At 41.7% G+C, this 18,514-nt stretch overlaps 1 protein-coding gene across 2 annotated transcripts in view; it reads right to left on the bottom strand.

Moving 5' to 3' along the window:
• The window catches only part of prkcba (protein kinase C, beta a), a 64,025-nt gene extending 50,605 nt beyond the window's left edge, over positions 1 to 13,420 (bottom strand). For both annotated transcript variants that reach the window (XM_066661693.1, XM_066661692.1), the window contains exons 1-2: positions 13,150 to 13,420; positions 11,460 to 11,491 (exon numbers count right to left, since the gene is read on the bottom strand). In XM_066661693.1, coding sequence (XP_066517790.1) covers positions 11,460 to 11,491; positions 13,150 to 13,319 — 202 coding nt within the window. In that variant the 5' untranslated portion in view covers positions 13,320 to 13,420. The remainder of the gene's footprint in view (positions 1 to 11,459; positions 11,492 to 13,149) is intronic.
• Between the last annotated feature and the right edge of the window lie 5,094 nt (positions 13,421 to 18,514).

Below are 18,514 nucleotides of genomic sequence, written 5' to 3'. Positions count from 1 at the left end.
AAAAGACCAAACAAACATGCTAGGGGATGCTCAAAGTTTTGCCTAGGACTATGCCACTATTTCTCTGCATATCAATGCATGATATAGGGTATAAAAAATTTTTTGGATGTAACTAAATCTATATATTATTCTCCCTAGTCTTTCATTTAAATTTGTTTTTTGTTAATTAGATTTTGATAAGCTAAACATAAATATATCTACAACTTAAGCAACAGAACATAGACAGCGTGTCTATAACATAATGGTCTTGAATGAGGCCCTGAATATTGTTTTAATTTTTTCCAAAATAAGCTCCAGCTAAAATTATTTCAGTATTACACATTAGTTCTCTTTTCTGGATTGCTTTGTGTTTGTTTCCGTTGATTTTCAGGTTTTTTGTTTGTTCGTGAACACTTTTTAAAAATACTTTTTAATCAGCTTGGAATGTGAAGTATTCCTGATGTCACACACTTGTTACAGATCTGGTCAGACAAGAATGAGTTCAAACAATATCTGGTAGATTTGACCTAGTATGTTTTCTTTCTGTAAGTGTTACTGTAAAAAGTTAGCAAACGTTAGCTACAGTTGTATAAATATCAATATTCCATACCCGTCGCTAGCTGTTTATTTTATGCTTATTTTGTCTTAGTTGGACCTAGATGCTGTAAAAAGCCTCAAATACCACACCCAAAAAACCATCCAAAGGCTAGCTGCAGTTAGCTGGAACTGCCTGTTTATTTACAATGAAAATACCAAAAACCCAGCTAACTGTGTATTTTGCATAATGTGTTTTTTCTAAAATAGATATTCAGCAATGGATAAATGCTAAACAAATAAATGTGAAAGCTTTACACGATACACGGTTTATTAACATGACAGTTGTTTATAATATGTGATGTATTTTGAGCTACTGGTACATTGTGTAAATGTGTTGTGACAGGCCTTTAGCAAGGAGCGATGACTAAGGTTAAGATTATCATTTATACATAAGCGCGAGAGCAACATGCGCTGCGTCATGTTGCTCTGTAACATCAGTGGAGGGATCGGTGTCAGTGACCCAGCCACTTTAGCTCACACGGATGAGTGTGAGGGCCCTGTATTTGTGCGTGTGTTTGTGCAGGTGTGTGTGTGTGTGACAGAAAGCAGTGCAACCGCACTCCTGTTTCCCCAAATCCCTTTTCCCTAACCTCTTTCCTTTCCGTATTCTTTCTTTTGTTTCGGTGTGTTATAACGTGTATTACTGCCACACGTAGCACATGCAAACAACAAGGCCGCTAAACAAGGGAGGACTCTCTTAAAGCCCCTGGGAACCCATTTTGAAATTTTGTGTTTTTTTTTTTTTTTTGTATAATTCTAAACTTGGGTGTTATGTGAAACATTCAGCAAAGTTTAAATAAAAAACATATGATAAATCTCTCCTCAAATGTGACCCATGTAGAACAGGCAGTCCTAAAAGAGGGTAATGCTTATGTCAGTATTACCCTGACCAATCACAAGGCTACTACAGCCACGCCTCCTCTCTGAGTCAAAGAGACTGGTGAGCTAAAGCTTAGGAGCCATAAGTAAACGAGTTAGCTATCGACCTATTTACCGGGCTATGGGGTATGGGCGTGAAAGACATAAACAGAGCAAACAGAACACAGAATAAGACTGAATGAATTAAGTCTGGGTACAGCAGAGACAGCATCAACACTCTGTCGACGTGTTTAACGGTGTATTAGCGGAGATAGCCGCACTAGACCGGTGTGCACAGCAGAGTAGCTGTGGGGAAGGCAGACCCACTCGGTCAGCAGTACAGCGTGGTTAGTGGCCACACTGGGCCGGCATGTACAGCAAAGTAGCAGCGGGCATAAAGGCCTCACTCAGTTGGCAGTACAGAGTAGTATAAAGTACAGCAGAGTAGCAGCGGGGGAAAGCACCAACTTGGAGACACTTTATAAAGTATCCAAGTTGTACAATTATGTTAACATATATATTCTTGTATATAAATAATTACAAGAATCCACACCACGGAAACATATAAGACAAGACGTTCGTAGATTCTTACATGAACGGCTGTGTAATGCCAATTCTACCCGCCTGTGCCTTCTAATTGTGTAATGTTATCTTGTGTAAAATGACAACCGCAGTTCAGAGTAAAAACCTAGAAAAAGCCTGCAGCTGCTTTGTCTCAAGGCTGTGTGTTGCTATAGTAACGTAAACAGCATTCTGTTCTCCAGTGATAGAGATCTGTCAGTTACACGGACATTAGTATTGGACCATGCCCCCACTGTTCTCAGAGAGCACTGGGGAGAATATTTTGGTCGTATTTGAGGAGAGATTTATCATATTTCTATTTTGTGATTTTTATTTCAACTTTGCTGAACGTTTCACATAATACACAAGTTTAAAATTATACAAAAAAAACAAACATATCAAAATGTGTTCCCAGGGGCTTTAATAAAAATGGGCTGTTTGCAAACTCATTTAAACATTTCTGCCTGGACTACACCTTGACATGGACTACATATGATCAGAATATTTCATATTAATACATATATTTACAGCTTGGCACAAGTGATTGTGTTCATAGAGTTACTGAAGGCTAGCACAATTCATCTCACTATCTCTGGGTGTGTAGGATGGTAATCCTCCTTCTCTAACAGCCAATATGGTGCTAGCAAGTGCTGACATCTGTTCAATTACATGGGAGAACAAGCTAATTAGTGTTCTCCTCCAAGTGTGGTGTACAGTGATGTAGTATTGGCAGCAATTTGAAAATAAGCCTTCATCATCCCAGATTGGTGACCTTGAGTGTAATTGGGGGAGGACTAGGTCACAGGTTCTTGAAGGTGCAATGTTCTAAGCAGTTCTCCATAATCTAGAGATCAACGGTTCAAGGCCTCGCTGGAACTAGTCATGGCTAAATTAGGGAGAAAAATAAGATGGCCTTCCTTCTCCTCAGTCCTCAGTACAATGTTAGTCATTGTAGGCTTCTGTTAGTTGGCCAAATGGATCAGAGCTGTTAGCATTGTCATCCAAGCGTTCTGAGCTCCCTTGGTGTTGTATTAGAGGCAGTCTGAAAAGAAGTTGCTCCAAATATTTCAGATGAAGCATGCGCTTTTTTCACCCTCACATAGAGTACGGTATGGGAGAGCTGCTCTTAGTTACTGTGTGGAATTGAAAGTGATTACGTTGTGAAGAAACCTGAGTATAAACATTTGTCTTTGTTGCTATGCTAAATGACAGCGGTAACAGTGCTAGATCAAAGTAATTCAGAAGAAACTGGCTAACGGCCCAGTAGCGGAACTAAATCCTCTCTGATCTGGTCCTAACCACCTGTAGCCCTAGTGCAGATATTTGCCAGTAAAATGAAAGGGTAAAAACAACAGTACTTCAAACAGGTTAAGTGAGCGAGGTCAAGATAAAGCAGCTAGTGCTAATCTATTATCTATATTTGTCAGAAATGTTATTTTTATTACAGCATACAACAACAATGTTGTTTTAACAAGTTTAAATTTTAAATAAATAAATAAATAAATAAAGTAAATTCAGATTATTAAAAATAGTCCTCACACTGACACCTAGCCTGGATGTAGCAGAGATTCTGTACTGATTATATATTAAAATGGTCTCCACCATGTAAGAGACCCACTCTATGGAACAAAGTTCAAAGCTGTAGTCATACAGTTGTATTTTATAATTTTTTTTTTTATAATTTTTATAATTTTCATATGTAATGGTTTCTATATTTTTGGCGGTATATACCAAAGTACTTCTTTAACATTAAAAACGCAGAGCATATAAACAGCCTGTAGAAGCATTTGACCAATTAGAGGAAACCAAACTTAAGTGTGCTGTGACACCACTACAACTCGCTTCAAAATACAGGGCTGGAGCTTAATTTTCAGAAAATATTCGCAATGTAAATTTCAGCTAGGGATCTGGAAAACCACAATCGCTTATTTTCCCCAAGAGATGTAATAAAAGGGCCCTATGCTCTCACTTTCACTCTTTCTATCTCAGTCTCCCACACAGGTCTGTACACACTCAAACACACACACACACACACAAAAACACCAGCCCCAATCACAAGAAGCGATGTTAAAAAAAAAAAATAAAAATCACATAAGCACTTACATACACGAGGATTATTCATATGTGTGTTTGCCCAGGAATTAGTCAATTATCAACCATACGGTGTGTGTTAACACACTGCTGCTTCTGTGACCTTGATGATGTAGTGCACTGGACACTGAAAACTTACTGGCAGAAATTGAAATAATAATAATAATAATACATAACTATTTCTTAACGCAGAACCCAGTTAAGAGCAAGCTCTGCAAAGTGATTTGTTGAGAAGGTTGTGATCAGTAACAGTAATTTAGAGTTCAAACTGTTCATAATGGTGATGACATGAAGCAGACATCATAAACAGATGTAATTTTGCATATCAAATCAAGCCCTATGTGAATGAGATTAGCTTTACCAATGTTCTCATGTGAGGAGAATAATTGTGGAGAATTAATATAACCTGGGATTATTTCTATTGCTTGTTTTATAGCATGGGATTAATATAAATTATTATTTTTTATTTATTAAAATTATTTCTTTGCCTCTTTTTATAGCACAGGGTTCATTTACCCTGGGGTTTATTCTACAGCCCTTTTTATATAACAGGATGTTTCTATGGCTCATTTCATAGCAAGGGATTAATATAACCTGGGGGTTAGTGTCATAGCATGGGGCTGAAATAGCCTGGGGTGATTACTACAGCTCATTTTAAAGCTAAGCTTTAATATATATTAGAAGATTATAGATTATATCAACTTATTTTAATAGAATGGGATTAATATTACCTGGGGTTATTATTAAAGCTTAGTTTACAGCATGGGATTAAAACACCTGGGATATTTAGTACAGTTAATTTTATATCTAACCTGGGATTATTTCTGCAGCTTGTTTTTGGGCATGGGATTAATATGCCATGTGATTAATTCTACAGCAATCCGGGGATTATTTATACAGCTCTTTTTATTTCCCAGGATTAATATAATACTATACTTCTAAAGCAGATAAAAATAACATGATGTGGCACATTTAGACGGGACTAAAATCACAGAGCATCTGGCATTATGGCTTTGTTTATAGCAGGGGATAATTAGAACCTGGAGTTACATTCAGAATCACTGTAAAAAAACAATCCCATCCAAAAACTACTTGAACCGATGTGCAGCAGAAGCAGAGATAACCTGATCCGATCAGTATAAATATCTCCAAATGATGCAGAAAATGTAAAACATACAGCGGCATTGCTCTGGAACATACATACATGTGCTAGACTCAATTAGCTCTAGAGACCTAGATATTCATTCTAGACATGTTCAAGTTTCAGATGATCTCCAAAGCAAAGACAGCTCACTTCTCCTTTTTGGAGGCCACCCGGCGGCACTTGTGCAGACCAAATTGGGAAATCGAGCAATGCCACATAAACAAAACTGAAGGTCGAGTTATGTCTTGCAACATGATGCATTTTGAGGACCCTGAGACTTTTACTAGTTTGTCTAGAACCCTGTTTACAATGCTAGATCAGTTTAAAGCTTAAAAAAGAGTCAGGCTAACACATCTGTAGCTTTTTGTTTTGCCCCCAGCTCACTTTCAGATCAACAAACTGACGCTTTTCAAACTTTTTCTTCAGCAGCTTTGCCTTCCACAGCCTAGTCATATGATTATCAGGGGAGAATCTAAGCATTTTTAAGCTCAAGTCCACACAAAGTGCTAAATACAAACACCTGCTTGTGAACCAAAGATGAAATTGATCCAAAAACACTTCGCAGAATATGCTGGGTTGAATCTAAATCAGACGAGAGAAACTGTCAGCACAGTTCAAAACAATACTGTAACAAATCTGTCCTGAAATAGCCCTCGCTGCAGTGTCTCAGTGCTAGCTGAGTTCCTGTGGGGCAACAGACTACTCGAGTAAGCCAAGTTTGTGAAGAGTTGCCTGCTTTTAGATGTTCGTTTTAAAGGAAGTGCCTCAAATACACTCATGTTAAAGCTTTGCATATGGTGTCTGTACTCAAGGGCTTTGGACAAGACGTGCTACAGTAGTATAAGCACATTTCAACCAGCTCAAGTTCAAAATGAATTTGTACATTTATATGGCATCTGTGTAAGGAGAAACGTACCGAGTCTTATGGACCCTCTTATTCTGAAGCCATACTTTGCAGGGTTAATGCCTTATAACAAAATGCTGAAATTATTAGTTCTCAATCAATGAAAAATCAAAAATTCACAACAATAATTTTGACAGAAACACAACTAGCAATATCCACTGGTAACAATTCTTTGTTCATCAAACCACAATTACACCAATCAAAATAGCAGTTATATAATGAATAATGCTGGTTCTGAAATCTGATTGGCTGAGGCAGGTTCCTTTGTAAAATACTTGACATATGCACGTTTACGAGAAGTCAGCTTGACCCTCTGTTAACGCACTGAGATATTGATAACTGTTCTCTTTATGGCATACATGTGCATATATGAAGCTAATTGGCAAATAATTATGTACACTATAGTGCCAGAAGTTTCAGAACACCTACTCATCCAACATTTCTTCAGAAATTAAAAGGAAGCAACAGCCTGTTCTCTTCTGGGAAAGCTTTAAAATAGATGTTGGAAAATCTGGAACTTGGATTTGATTAAACCAGCCATATCAAAATACACCCAGTGCTGAGGCACTTTATACACCACCACTATATCGCACTTAGCTGCTACTGAGCGTCAACGTGATCCTCAAGGTTTTGATTTTGTTGCACTTGAATTTTGTTTTCTCATGAATTTTTTTACATGTAAGAACTTTTCATTTTTGGAAATGAAACTGTTTTAAAAGGGAAGCCCCAATATTTCATCCGAAAATAACCATCCAGAAATGCTCAACATGACTTTTTCAGTTTTGGCAGACTGTCACATCAACTGCCACATTAAAAACACCACATCATTCTCAACACACCACAGAACACATCACAGAACGCAGCACAGAACAACAACTTACAAACAGACACGAATAAACTGCGACACTAAATTTGGATTTTCTTTTACCACCTTTTTATTTACGTTTTCCTTTCCACCTTAAAGGGTGCAGAAGTTCTATTCTGGCATCCAGGCGTTTTATTCAAATATTCTTTCACACTTAAACAGTGCAGATGGTAAATTCTGACATGTAGGAACAAGAATGTAACTGCTGCTCCATTTAAGGTGGAATGGGAAATATGAGAGAGGTAAACAGGTTGTTTAATCCCCACCTCTGATCTCTGTCTGAGAGAAGTGTGCTGTGTTCTCCCTGTGTCTTTGTATGTGAATTATTTGTGAATTATCTGCAGGTGTGAGTGTGTGAGTGACCGAGTGAGTGTGTGAGTGACCGAGTGAGCGTGTGAGTGACCGGGTGGGCGTGTGAGTGACCGGGTGGGCGTGTGAGTGACTGGGTGGGCGTGTGAGTGACTGGGTGTGCGTGTGAGTGACTGGGTGAGTGTGTGAGTGACTGGGTGGGCGTGTGAGTGACCGGGTGGGCGTGTGAGTGACTGGGTGTGCGTGACTGGGTGAGTGTGTGAGTGACTGGGTGGGCGTGTGAGTGACTGGGTGAGCGTGTGAGACTGTCCACAGGTGAAGTGTGTGTGAGTGACTGAGTGAGTGTGTGAAACTGTCCACAGATGTGAGCGACTCAGTGAGTGTGTGAAACTGTCCAAAGTTGTGAGTGTGTGAGTGACTGGGTGAGTGTGTGAAAGTGTCCAAAGTTGTGAGTGTGTGAGTGACTGGGTGAGTGTGTGAAACTGTCCACAGGTGTAAGTGTGTGAGTGACTGAGTGAGCGTGTGAGTGACCGAGTGAGAGTGACTGAGTGACCGAGTGAGAGTGACTGAGTGAGCGTGTGAGTGACCGAGTGAGAGTGAATGAGTGAGCGTGTGAGTGACTGAGTGAGTGTGTGAGTGACTGGGTGAGTGTGTGAAACTGTCCACAGTTGTGAGTGTGTGAGTGACTGGGTGAGTGTGTGAAACTGTCCACAGTTGTGAGTGTGTGAGTGACTGGGTGAGTGTGTGAAACTGTCCACAGTTGTGAGTGTGTGAGTGACTGGGTGAGTGTGTGAAACTCTCCACAGGTGTGAGTGACTGGGTGAGTGTGTGAAACTGTCCACAGTTGTGAGTGTGTGAGTGACTGGGTGAGTGTGTGAAACTGTCCACAGTTGTGAGAGTCTGAGTGACTGGGTGAGTGTGTGAAACTGTCCACAGATGAAGTGTGTGTGAGTGACTGAGTGAGTGTGTGAAACTGTCCACAGATGTGAGCGACTGAGCGAGTGTGTGAAACTGTCCACAGTTGTGAGTGTGTGAGTGACAGGGTGAGTGTGTGAAACTGTCCACAGATGAAGTGTGTGTGAGTGACTGGGTGAGTGTGTGAAACTGTCCACAGATGAAGTGTGTGTGAGTGACTGAGTGAGTGTGTGAAACTGTCCACAGATGAAGTGTGTGTGAGTGACTGAGTGAGTGTGTGAAACTGTCCACAGATGTGAGCGACTGAGCGAGTGTGTGAAACTGTCCACAGTTGTGAGTGTGTGAGTGACTGGGTGAGTGTGTGAAACTCTCCACAGGTGTGAGTGACTGGGTGAGTGTGTGAAATTGTCCACAGTTGTGAGTGTGTGAGTGACAGGGTGAGTGTGTGAAACTGTCCACAGTTGTGAGAGTGTGAGTGACTGGGTGAGTGTGTGAAACTGTCCACAGATGAAGTGTGTGTGAGTGACTGAGTGAGTGTGTGAAACTGTCCACAGATGTGAGCGACTGAGCGAGTGTTTGAAACTGTCCACAGTTGTGAGTGTGTGAGTGACAGGGTGAGTGTGTGAAACTGTCCACCGGTGTGAGTGTGTGAGTGACTGGGTGAGTGTGTGAAACTGTCCACAGATGAAGTGTGTGTGAGTGACTGAGTGAGTGTGTGAAACTGTCCACAGATATGAGCGACTGAGTGAGTGTGTGAAACTGTCCACAGTTGTGAGTGTGTGAGTGACTGGGTGAGTGTGTGAAATTCTCCACAGGTGTGAGTGACTGGGTGAGTGTGTGAAACTGTCCACAGTTGTGAGTGTGTGAGTGACTGGGTGAGTGTGTGAAACTGTCCACAGTTGTGAGTGTGTGAGTGACTGGGTGAGTGTGTGAAACTGTCCACAGGTGAAGTGTGTGTGAGTGACTGAGTGAGTGTGTGAAACTGTCCAAGATGTGAGCGACTGAGCGAGTGTGTGAAACTGTCCACAGTTGTGAGTGTGTGAGTGACAGGGTGAGTGTGTGAAACTGTCCACCGGTGTGAGTGTGTGAGTGACTGAGTGAGTGTGTGAAACTGTCCACAGGTGTGAGTGTGTGAGTGACTGGGTGAATGTGTGAAACTGTCCAAAGGTGTGAGTGACAGGGTGAGTGTGTGAAACTGTCCACAGGTGTGAGTGTGTGAGTGATCGGGTGAGTGTGTGAAACTGTCCAAAGGTGTGAGTGACAGGGTGAGTGTGTGAAACTGTCCACAGGTGAAGTGTGTGTGAGTGACAGGGTGAGTGTGTGAAACTGTCCACAGTTGTGAGTGTGTGAGTGATCGGGTGAGTGTGTGAAACTGTCCACAGGTGTGAGTGACTGGGTGAGTGTGTGAAACTGTCCACAGTTGTGAGTGTGTGAGTGATCGGGTGAGTGTGTGAAACTGTCCACAGTTGTGAGTGTGTGAGTGACTGGGTGAGTGTGTGAAACTGTCCACAGGTGAAGTGTGTGTGAGTGACTGAGTGAGTGTGTGAAACTGTCCAAGATGTGAGCGACTGAGCGAGTGTGTGAAACTGTCCACAGTTGTGAGTGTGTGAGTGACAGGGTGAGTGTGTGAAACTGTCCACCGGTGTGAGTGTGTGAGTGACTGAGTGAGTGTGTGAAACTGTCCACAGGTGTGAGTGTGTGAGTGACTGGGTGAATGTGTGAAACTGTCCAAAGGTGTGAGTGACAGGGTGAGTGTGTGAAACTGTCCACAGGTGTGAGTGTGTGAGTGATCGGGTGAGTGTGTGAAACTGTCCAAAGGTGTGAGTGACAGGGTGAGTGTGTGAAACTGTCCACAGGTGAAGTGTGTGTGAGTGACAGGGTGAGTGTGTGAAACTGTCCACAGTTGTGAGTGTGTGAGTGATCGGGTGAGTGTGTGAAACTGTCCACAGGTGTGAGTGACTGGGTGAGTGTGTGAGTGATCGGGTGAGTGTGTGAAAATGTCCACAGGTGTGTGTGTGAGAGAGTGACTGGGTGAGTGTGTGAAATTGTCCACAGGTGTGTGTGTGAGAGAGTGACTGGGTGAGTGTGTGAAATTGTCCACAGGTGTGAGTGTGAGAGTGACTGGTTGAGTGTGAGGCCCTGTACAGTGTGTGTTCCTGTCTGTGTCCAGTGACTCTAGTCTCTGGACCCACTTTGCCCCTGAACAGGACGAAATGTTAACAGAAAATGGATGGATGGATGAATGAATGAATGAATGAATAATGAAACGTGAATAAGACAGTGGTGAATTATATTTAATACAACAATGTCATTTCTTGTTTCAATAATTTGAATATTGGCTGTTTGTAAATTTAATTTCCTTTAAGGTGGAATGGGAAGTTACTATAATGTACCTGCTGCGCCATTTAAGGTGGACAATCCAGTCCTTTTAAAAAGTCTAGGTGCTGGGACGTGTTTCTGCTTGTTTCAGACGGACAGTGAGCCGTGTGTTGACTCGGTCCCAGTCTGTTTTAATGTCAGTGAATCTATAGTTTTGTAATTGATGAGGGTGGTCAGGGAGTTTGTGGATTTTTCGGTTGATGTGATGGGAAGAATTTTGGACCCAGCTGTTTGATGGGAGAGCAGAGCTTTGCAGATGAGGGATTACATAACCCGAAGAATGTGTTCTTACTGCTGCGGCTGATTAATGCTCGTGCATAGCACTGTTTATTTTAACGTGCAAAGGTTTAATACTGAGGTGAGGGCTTGAGGATTTCTAGGGGTTTTGACATGTACACACAGGATGAGGGTGTTTTTCACATTGAGTGAGAGACAGAGAGAGAGAGAGAGAGAGAGAGAGTGTGTGTGTGTGTGTGTGTGTGTGTGTGTGTGGAGCAAACTGTCCCTGTCAATGACTATTTCTATGACACGAGTGTAGAACCAGAAAAAACCGCAGCGGCCCTCACTTGTTTCACACACTGCGGAACCATAGCCCCTCAACAAAAATCTGGGCAAGAAAAAAAAACAGTGTAGTGCCATACCACCAAACACACACACACACACACACAATTTCTCGCTCTCTTGCTCTCTCTTTTTTATAATCTCTTTCTCAATCTCCCTCACCCACACACACATATAAGACAGTAATTCAATTTCAATCATTGCGTCACAGCTGCTGGTGGGGTGTGTGTGTGTGTGTGTGTATGTGTGTGTGTGTGTGTGTGTGTGGGGCAGGGGGGTATGGGGGGTGGTCCTACCTTGGCACTGGAAGCCTTGTTTGCCGAATCCCCTACAAGAAAAAGAAGACGCGAGACACAGGGTGAGATTTGAGCGATAAGGAGCCACAGAATCTAAACAAGGCTCGGCACATTCCTCCACACTGGTCTTTCCGTCGCCGCTACACACACACGCATGCACACACACACTCACACACATTCTCTCTCTCTCTCTCTCTCTCTCTCTCTCTCTCTCTCGACATATTGTTTGTCAAGTCTTTCCGCGAGATCACAGTGATGTATCACACATACACCCCACAGGTCTCAGGGAGCAGGTTAATGTATCACCACTGTATTAGGTTTATTCACTGTTTACATAACGTTCTACACTAAGGCTAACTGTAGGCCTGTCACTGGGGCGCTAAGATTTCTTCACAGACCTGGAGACTGCAGTGCATCACGACAGCCAGAAGCATCTGGATGCGCCACGATTTCTCCATTATTTTCTGTAAGTGTGTGTGTGTGTGAGTGTGTGTTCGCAAACAACACTGCAGATGAGACACTGGTCTTCCTGGCTAGTCTCTGCACGCCACTTTGCTTTTGGTCTGATTTTACTATCAAGAGCATCAAGTGAGTCACCTGTGTCTAATAACTGCATACATTATCTTCACACACATCTGTATTGCTATCTTTGTGAGGATTTTTGTGCATTGCAGCTAAAACTACAACTAACACCCCATAGCTTGCATCTTATAAAAATAACACCCTACATTACATACAATACATAAGCATTTCAGTAGAAACAAACAATATCAGAATCTCCCAGCTGTGCTCGTCTAATAACATCCACACACGTATAATGCTATTTTTGTGAGCACATCTGTCAGTGTTGATAAAACACTACTCTATCTACACTCAAAGCTGACGCTTTCCCAACCTATTTCCCCAGCTCTTCTCACGTTTTCTACAACATAAAAACGTACATTCACATTTCTGAACACTTGCTGACCACAAATGAAGAAAGCCTTAAGAATGTCCCCACAACGTGACGAATACCAATCCTGAAATATTCACATACCCATATTTGTATTACCGTCATTGTGAGATATTGTGTTTTACGGACGCTAAACAGTCCTCTGCTTACCCCTACAGCTAAAATCGTGCTTAAACCTCATACAAAGTCCCCACTACGTCAGACACCCCAGCTGTGCAGGGCTCCTGACGACGCTGTCTTCGTAAGGTGGTAAATACCAGTACATAAACATTGCGCTACAATACGTTCATACTCAATTCAAGCTCAAATACACTTTTAAATATGTATTGCTATGCTTGTGAGGTCTTCTGAACACTGTTCTCCCTGCACCTAAAGTTAAACTCATCCTAAACACCAGCATCAACAGATAAATGCCCTTCTTTTTAGCAAACTGTCCCCATAAAGTAATTTGTACCAGAAGTGCAGGGCTCCTGACGACAGTGTCCCCAAACGTTACTAAATACCAGCGCTTTAACACAGGTATAACCTACACACCCCTACGCGTATTCCTATCGTAGGGGGGTCTTCTGTATTTCCGTAGCTAAGCTCTACTCTGATTAACCCCTTCATGTCTTTTTAAACGCTGCAGGTCCCCAGAACGTCTATTGTCGCCGCGGTCCTTGACTCTGACGAGGCAGTGTCCCCACAAGGCGCTGAATACCAATGTTATGATGTTCGGTCTCAGAGGGAGTGTCTCACCAGATGAAGTCCGTGCAGTGGCTGCAGAAGGTGGGCTGCTTGAAGAAGCGCGCGATGAACTTGTGGTCCTTCACCTCGTGCACGTTCTTCTGTCGTAGCGCGCCCTGCCTGGCGAAGCCCCGCGCTCCGCTCGCGCTCTCCGCGTCGCCGGCCGCCGCTGGCTCGGCCATGTTCGCACGCTCAGAGGCGGAAAAACGCGAGAGAAACACACACTCTCCCTCACATACACACACACATATACACACACACACACTCTACCCGACCGCCTACCGCCCGCACACCGCGCTACCAGCTCGGCTTCCCGGTTGGTGGGAGTGGCTCCGCCCCCTCCTCTCCTCCTCGACCTACGCGCCGCCTCCTCACCTCTTCTCCTCCTCTCTTTTCATCTCTTCTCCTCCTCCTAGTCATCTCTTCATTCGTCTCTTCTTTCATCTCTTATCCTACTCTTTTTTTCTTCTTCTCCTTCTCTTCTCTTCTACTCCACTCTTGCATCCTCTCCTCCTCTTCTTTCATCCCTTATCCTCCTCTTGCTCTTTTCTTCTTTGCTCCTCCTCCTCCTCTCTTCCCTATTCTCTTTTATCTCTAATCCTCCTCCTCTTTTCTTATTCTCTCCTCCTCCTCTCCTTTTCTCCTCTTATCCCCCTCCTCCTCCTTCTTTTTCTCCTCTGTCCCTCTCCTCTTCTCCTACTTCACTCTGTTCTCTTCCATTCTGTTTTTCCTCTCCTATTTATTTGTTCTTTTCCCATCTCTTCTCTTCTCTTCTCTTCTCATCTCATCTCATCTCTTCTTATCTCTTCTCTTCTATTACCTTCTCTTCTCTTCTCTTCTCTTCTCTTCTCCTCTCTTTTCTTCTCCTCTCTTCTCTTCTCTTCCCATCTCATCTCTTCTATTCTCTTCTTATCTCTTCTCTTCTATTCCCATCTCTTCTCTTCTCTTCCCATCTCATCTCATCTCTTCTTATCTCTTCTCTTCTATTACCTTCTCTTCTCTTCTCTTCTCTTCTCTTCTCTTCTCTTCTCCTCTCTTTTCTTCTCCTCTCTTCTCTTCTCTTCCCATCTCATCTCTTCTATTCTCTTCTTATCTCTTCTCTTCTATTCCCATCTCTTCTCTTCTCTTCCCATCTCATCTCATCTCTTCTATTCTCTTCTGATCTCTTCTCTTCTTATCTCTTATCTTCTATTCCCATCTCTTCTCTTCTCTTGTCTTGTCTTCTCTTCTCTTCTCTTCTCATCTCATCTCTTCTCATCTCTTCTCTTCTATTCCCTTCTCTTCTCTTTTCTCCTCTTCTCTTCTCTTCTCTTCTCTTCTCATCTATTCTATTCCCATCTCATCTCATCTCTTCTCATGTCTTCTCTTCTCTTCTCTTCTCTTCTCTTCCCTTCCCATCTTTTCTCTCCTCTTCTCTCCTCCTGAGAGAACTGAGGCTATAGGGAGGTTATTTGTCCAGGTTTGAGTTTAGTTTAGTCTCTCTCTCTCTCTCTCTCTCTCTCTCTCTCTCTCTCTCTCTCTCTCTCCACCCCTCCCCCGTGGGCTCTGTCACCACCATTTCTTTTATAAGCTCTTCTCCTCCTTGGCTCTTACTGTTACTTTCTTTATGCTCTCTCTCTCTCTCTCTCTCTCTCTCTCTCTCTCTCTCTCTCTCTCTCTCTCTCGCTCTCTCCCAGTCCTTTGTCTCTCTGTCTCCTCAGTGCTGTAAAAAAAATAACCCAGGTGATATTTCTTAGCTTCAGAAAGTGTTCCCCCTGGTGCCTTTAATGTAGCTCCCATTTTAAAAGCAGCTCCTTCAACCCACACAACACTTCTTTAATTGTGACACTGTATTTCTCGCTCCAGTGTGGCGTCCTAAGCCCTAAATTGCATGGTGGGGGAACTCCAAATAACTCTAGTAACTTGAGTAATGAGAGGGAATCTGAACAATGGCTCTATAAAAAGCATGGGGATCTTTCAGCTCGTTTACATCCACATACCTGTGCGACCTGGTCAGACTGGGGTCTGAAATGAGGTGTGGACAGAGGCGATGGGCCGGGCCTCTGTCCAGGGTGGGCTTCTGCCTCACTGGTTCTGGGTGTAGAAGGTGAATAGATGAATGGATTATGTGTTTAATGTGTTTTGAATATACAGTTGTGTGTGAAATATGAGCTCTCCTGGTCACACACACACACACACACTTCCTCAAAATGGAACACACTTGTACACATTATAATACACAAAGATGGTTTATTAGCTGGTTTTAACCAGCTAACAATAATTTTCATAATCCTTCAGAACGCTCCACTGACCACACAGGAGCCCTTTGTAGTTCTACTGTAGTCCTTCTGTTACTTTTCATACATTATAATCCCCATTTCACATGGTTAGGACCCACAGAGAGCAGGTGTGATGTGGTGGTGGATCATTCTCAGGGTCGTAGTGACACTGACGTGGTGGTGGTGTGTTAGTGTGTGTTGTGCTGGTGTAGAGTGGATCAGACACAGCAGTGACTGCTGGAGATTTTAAACAGTGCCGCTGGAGTTTTAAAACCCTGTATCCACTCACTGGATACTTTGTTAGACACTCCTACATCTTTGGTCCACCTTGTAGATGTAAAGTCAGAGACAGTAACTCGTCTGTTGCTGCAGGTTGTGTTGGTTGTCCTCTAGAGGAATACAATTTTGTTCAGCTACGCACTCCTGACGAGTGACAATAAAGTTCACGTTGACTTAGTTTGAGGGATCACAGTTGCAGTCAAAGCTCAATCCAAAAAATAACTTCTCAAGAAATGACTGTGAATAGAGAGTAAAATATATAACATATACTGACCTCAGGTCTATAGTACTTATGTGCTTAATTTACAACTTCAACTTTTATATTTTGTTCAATAATATTTATTATAAATGTATACAAACTCAGAGTAGAAAATGTTGGGATCATATGAGTGTACAAATAAAAAAGAAAGCAACACAAATATAAACATTATTTCTGTGTTATGTAACTCTTGAAATTTAAATATATATATTAGATTTATTTACAGAAAAAACATTGTACAGATTCTTTTGCAGGAGGACCACCCAAAACTGCCAAGCAACAAATTTTAAACCAGAACAAAACACCAAATGCTGACTGTTTAATAGGGGGAATGGGGCTGCTATGCTAAGTCTTAGCTAAAACTAGCCTAGCGCACAATTTTTTTTAGCTCCAATCAGCAGAAAAAGGTAAGATCCACAACCCGTGTTACATTACGTTACTCAGATTGAGTGTTTCTCTAAAATCTCCTCAGAGCAGCTAATGAGTATAACGAATTAAGAGTTGAGTGGATAAACAGTCACACACACAGAAATAGTTTTTTCTTTTGTGCTTAGGTTTGAGCCTTCAATTTCCCTCAGAGCATTATCAATGAAGTGGAACTGCTGTGGGTTGCTTCTGACTAAGCTAACATTAGCCTCATGTGCTCTGGTGTTTATGAGGAAAGTTTAGTCAATTCTACCTGCTCAGATTTAAATCTTTGTTCTCTAAACATATATAACTGGGGCTTTGGTGAGCCAGAACTGTACCTGTTTTAGCCTTCCCACTGAGTAGCGTTAAGTGCTAGTGAGGGCAATTGTGTAAGAGTTGCTAAGCTATTGACTATTGACACACACAGAACCCATGCTCCCTCAGATATGAGTCAGATTCTGTCCTAAATAAGGCTCAGTATAGATTCAGTTGGGCAGTTTGTAAAGCTGTAGCATGCTAAGCTATTGCAGTAGTAAGCTATGTGCTGCTAAGACAGCGGTACATCATATTTTATTATGTTTTATTTTATTTTTTTAATAAAGGTACAGAAATGCTACATTGTTATTACTTAAAAAATATTTTAGATAAATGTCTTGCATTGTCCTTAACGTTAAGTCTATGCTAAGCTCAGACATGTCTGTTCTGTGGCTATAAACCATTTTCTTGTCATTTCTTTGTACTGTGGCAGATTTCTGTATTTTGGACTATGGTACACTGTAAACTTCAGTGATTTGATGACTTTCAGCCACAGAAATATCATTGAGGTCAGGTACACTAAGGTGAAATGATGTTTTAGCCTTTTCAGTGTTCCCATAAACAGCCAAACTGTATCTGACAGTAAGGATGCCCATCAAAACCTAAATGATTCTCTGGTTAAATGCCCTCAAGACTCAATTACCATCATTATTATAACCCTATAAAGTCAAAGGTGTCAAATATGATACATGGTCTTTAGAGGTGCCTCTTTCATCATCTAATGAAGAGAAATGCCAAAACCAACTTCCATTCATTTGGGGCGAGTGTTCTGAGTTCTCTACTGAACTGTGAATGAAGTGTTGTTATCAAAATTGTTGCTATCATCATGAAAACACAGGAGAAAATCTTGACACTAGGTTTTTGCAAAACTGAATCAATTCCAGGTACGATTTGAGTGATGTTACTTGAAGTAAAACTAAGCATTTATATTCCATTTCATAGATGTAGTGTATTCTACCTGTCACATGCTCATTAAGTATAATAAATATTCAGAAAATTCAATCTATTCTTTACTGAGGCAAACCATATTTAGACAATTTTACGAAGTATTTTATGAAACAAAAATGTATTGTTAGTTTTCCAAAAGCTTTTGTCGGCTCAGTTGGTGACATAGATTTTGTGAGACTCAGGAAGAAGATGATGATACAGGTGACTGTGGGAGGTCTGTAGAATGACTTCATACCTCAAGCCAAGGTTCAGACAGTAACAGAAACAACTGCAGTTTCTCTAAATGTGGAAACACGGCTGTGCAGATTAACAATAAAGAGCCTTTGTGATTTTGGTGTTTTTATTACCACCAGTTTATGAAATGTAAATAGGTCAGAGAGAAGAAAAGAGCGACCACTGGAGCAGTGTTTCTCATCGGTGTAAAGTTATGCTTCCCTGATAAGTTCAGAAGTACAGAGAATATAATTTGATATCAATTGTTTAATTGAAATGAATCAAAATTAAGAAAAATAAAGTCGAAAAACTTTTTTAACTGATGCAGTGAATGCCTAAATATGAGGTCATGTGACACATCAAACTTATTGGGAATTTCACAAGAAAAACAATGGTGTGCTGTGGTGGTTTTAAAGTGCTGCCCATTGTGTTGGATTGTCAATGTTGTTTGACAATGTCACATGATGTGTCACATAACCCTCTTCCCATTGAAAAAACTAAAGTTGGATCCAAAATGGCAGATTTCACCATGGTCACCATGGTCACCACCCATCTTGAAAACTTTCCCCCCTTCCACATACTAATGTGCCACAAACAGGAAGTTAATATCACCAACCATTCCCATTTTATTAAGGTGAATCCATATAAACGCCCCCCCTGTATATTGTGAGAATAGAATGTATTATGAGTGAATGGT

The sequence above is a fragment of the Hoplias malabaricus genome, chromosome 2, assembly GCF_029633855.1.
Source record: "Hoplias malabaricus isolate fHopMal1 chromosome 2, fHopMal1.hap1, whole genome shotgun sequence".
Lineage (NCBI taxonomy): Eukaryota > Metazoa > Chordata > Actinopteri > Characiformes > Erythrinidae > Hoplias > Hoplias malabaricus.
Note: the sequence above shows the minus strand (reverse complement) of the source record. Positions and strands in the feature narration are given on the sequence as shown.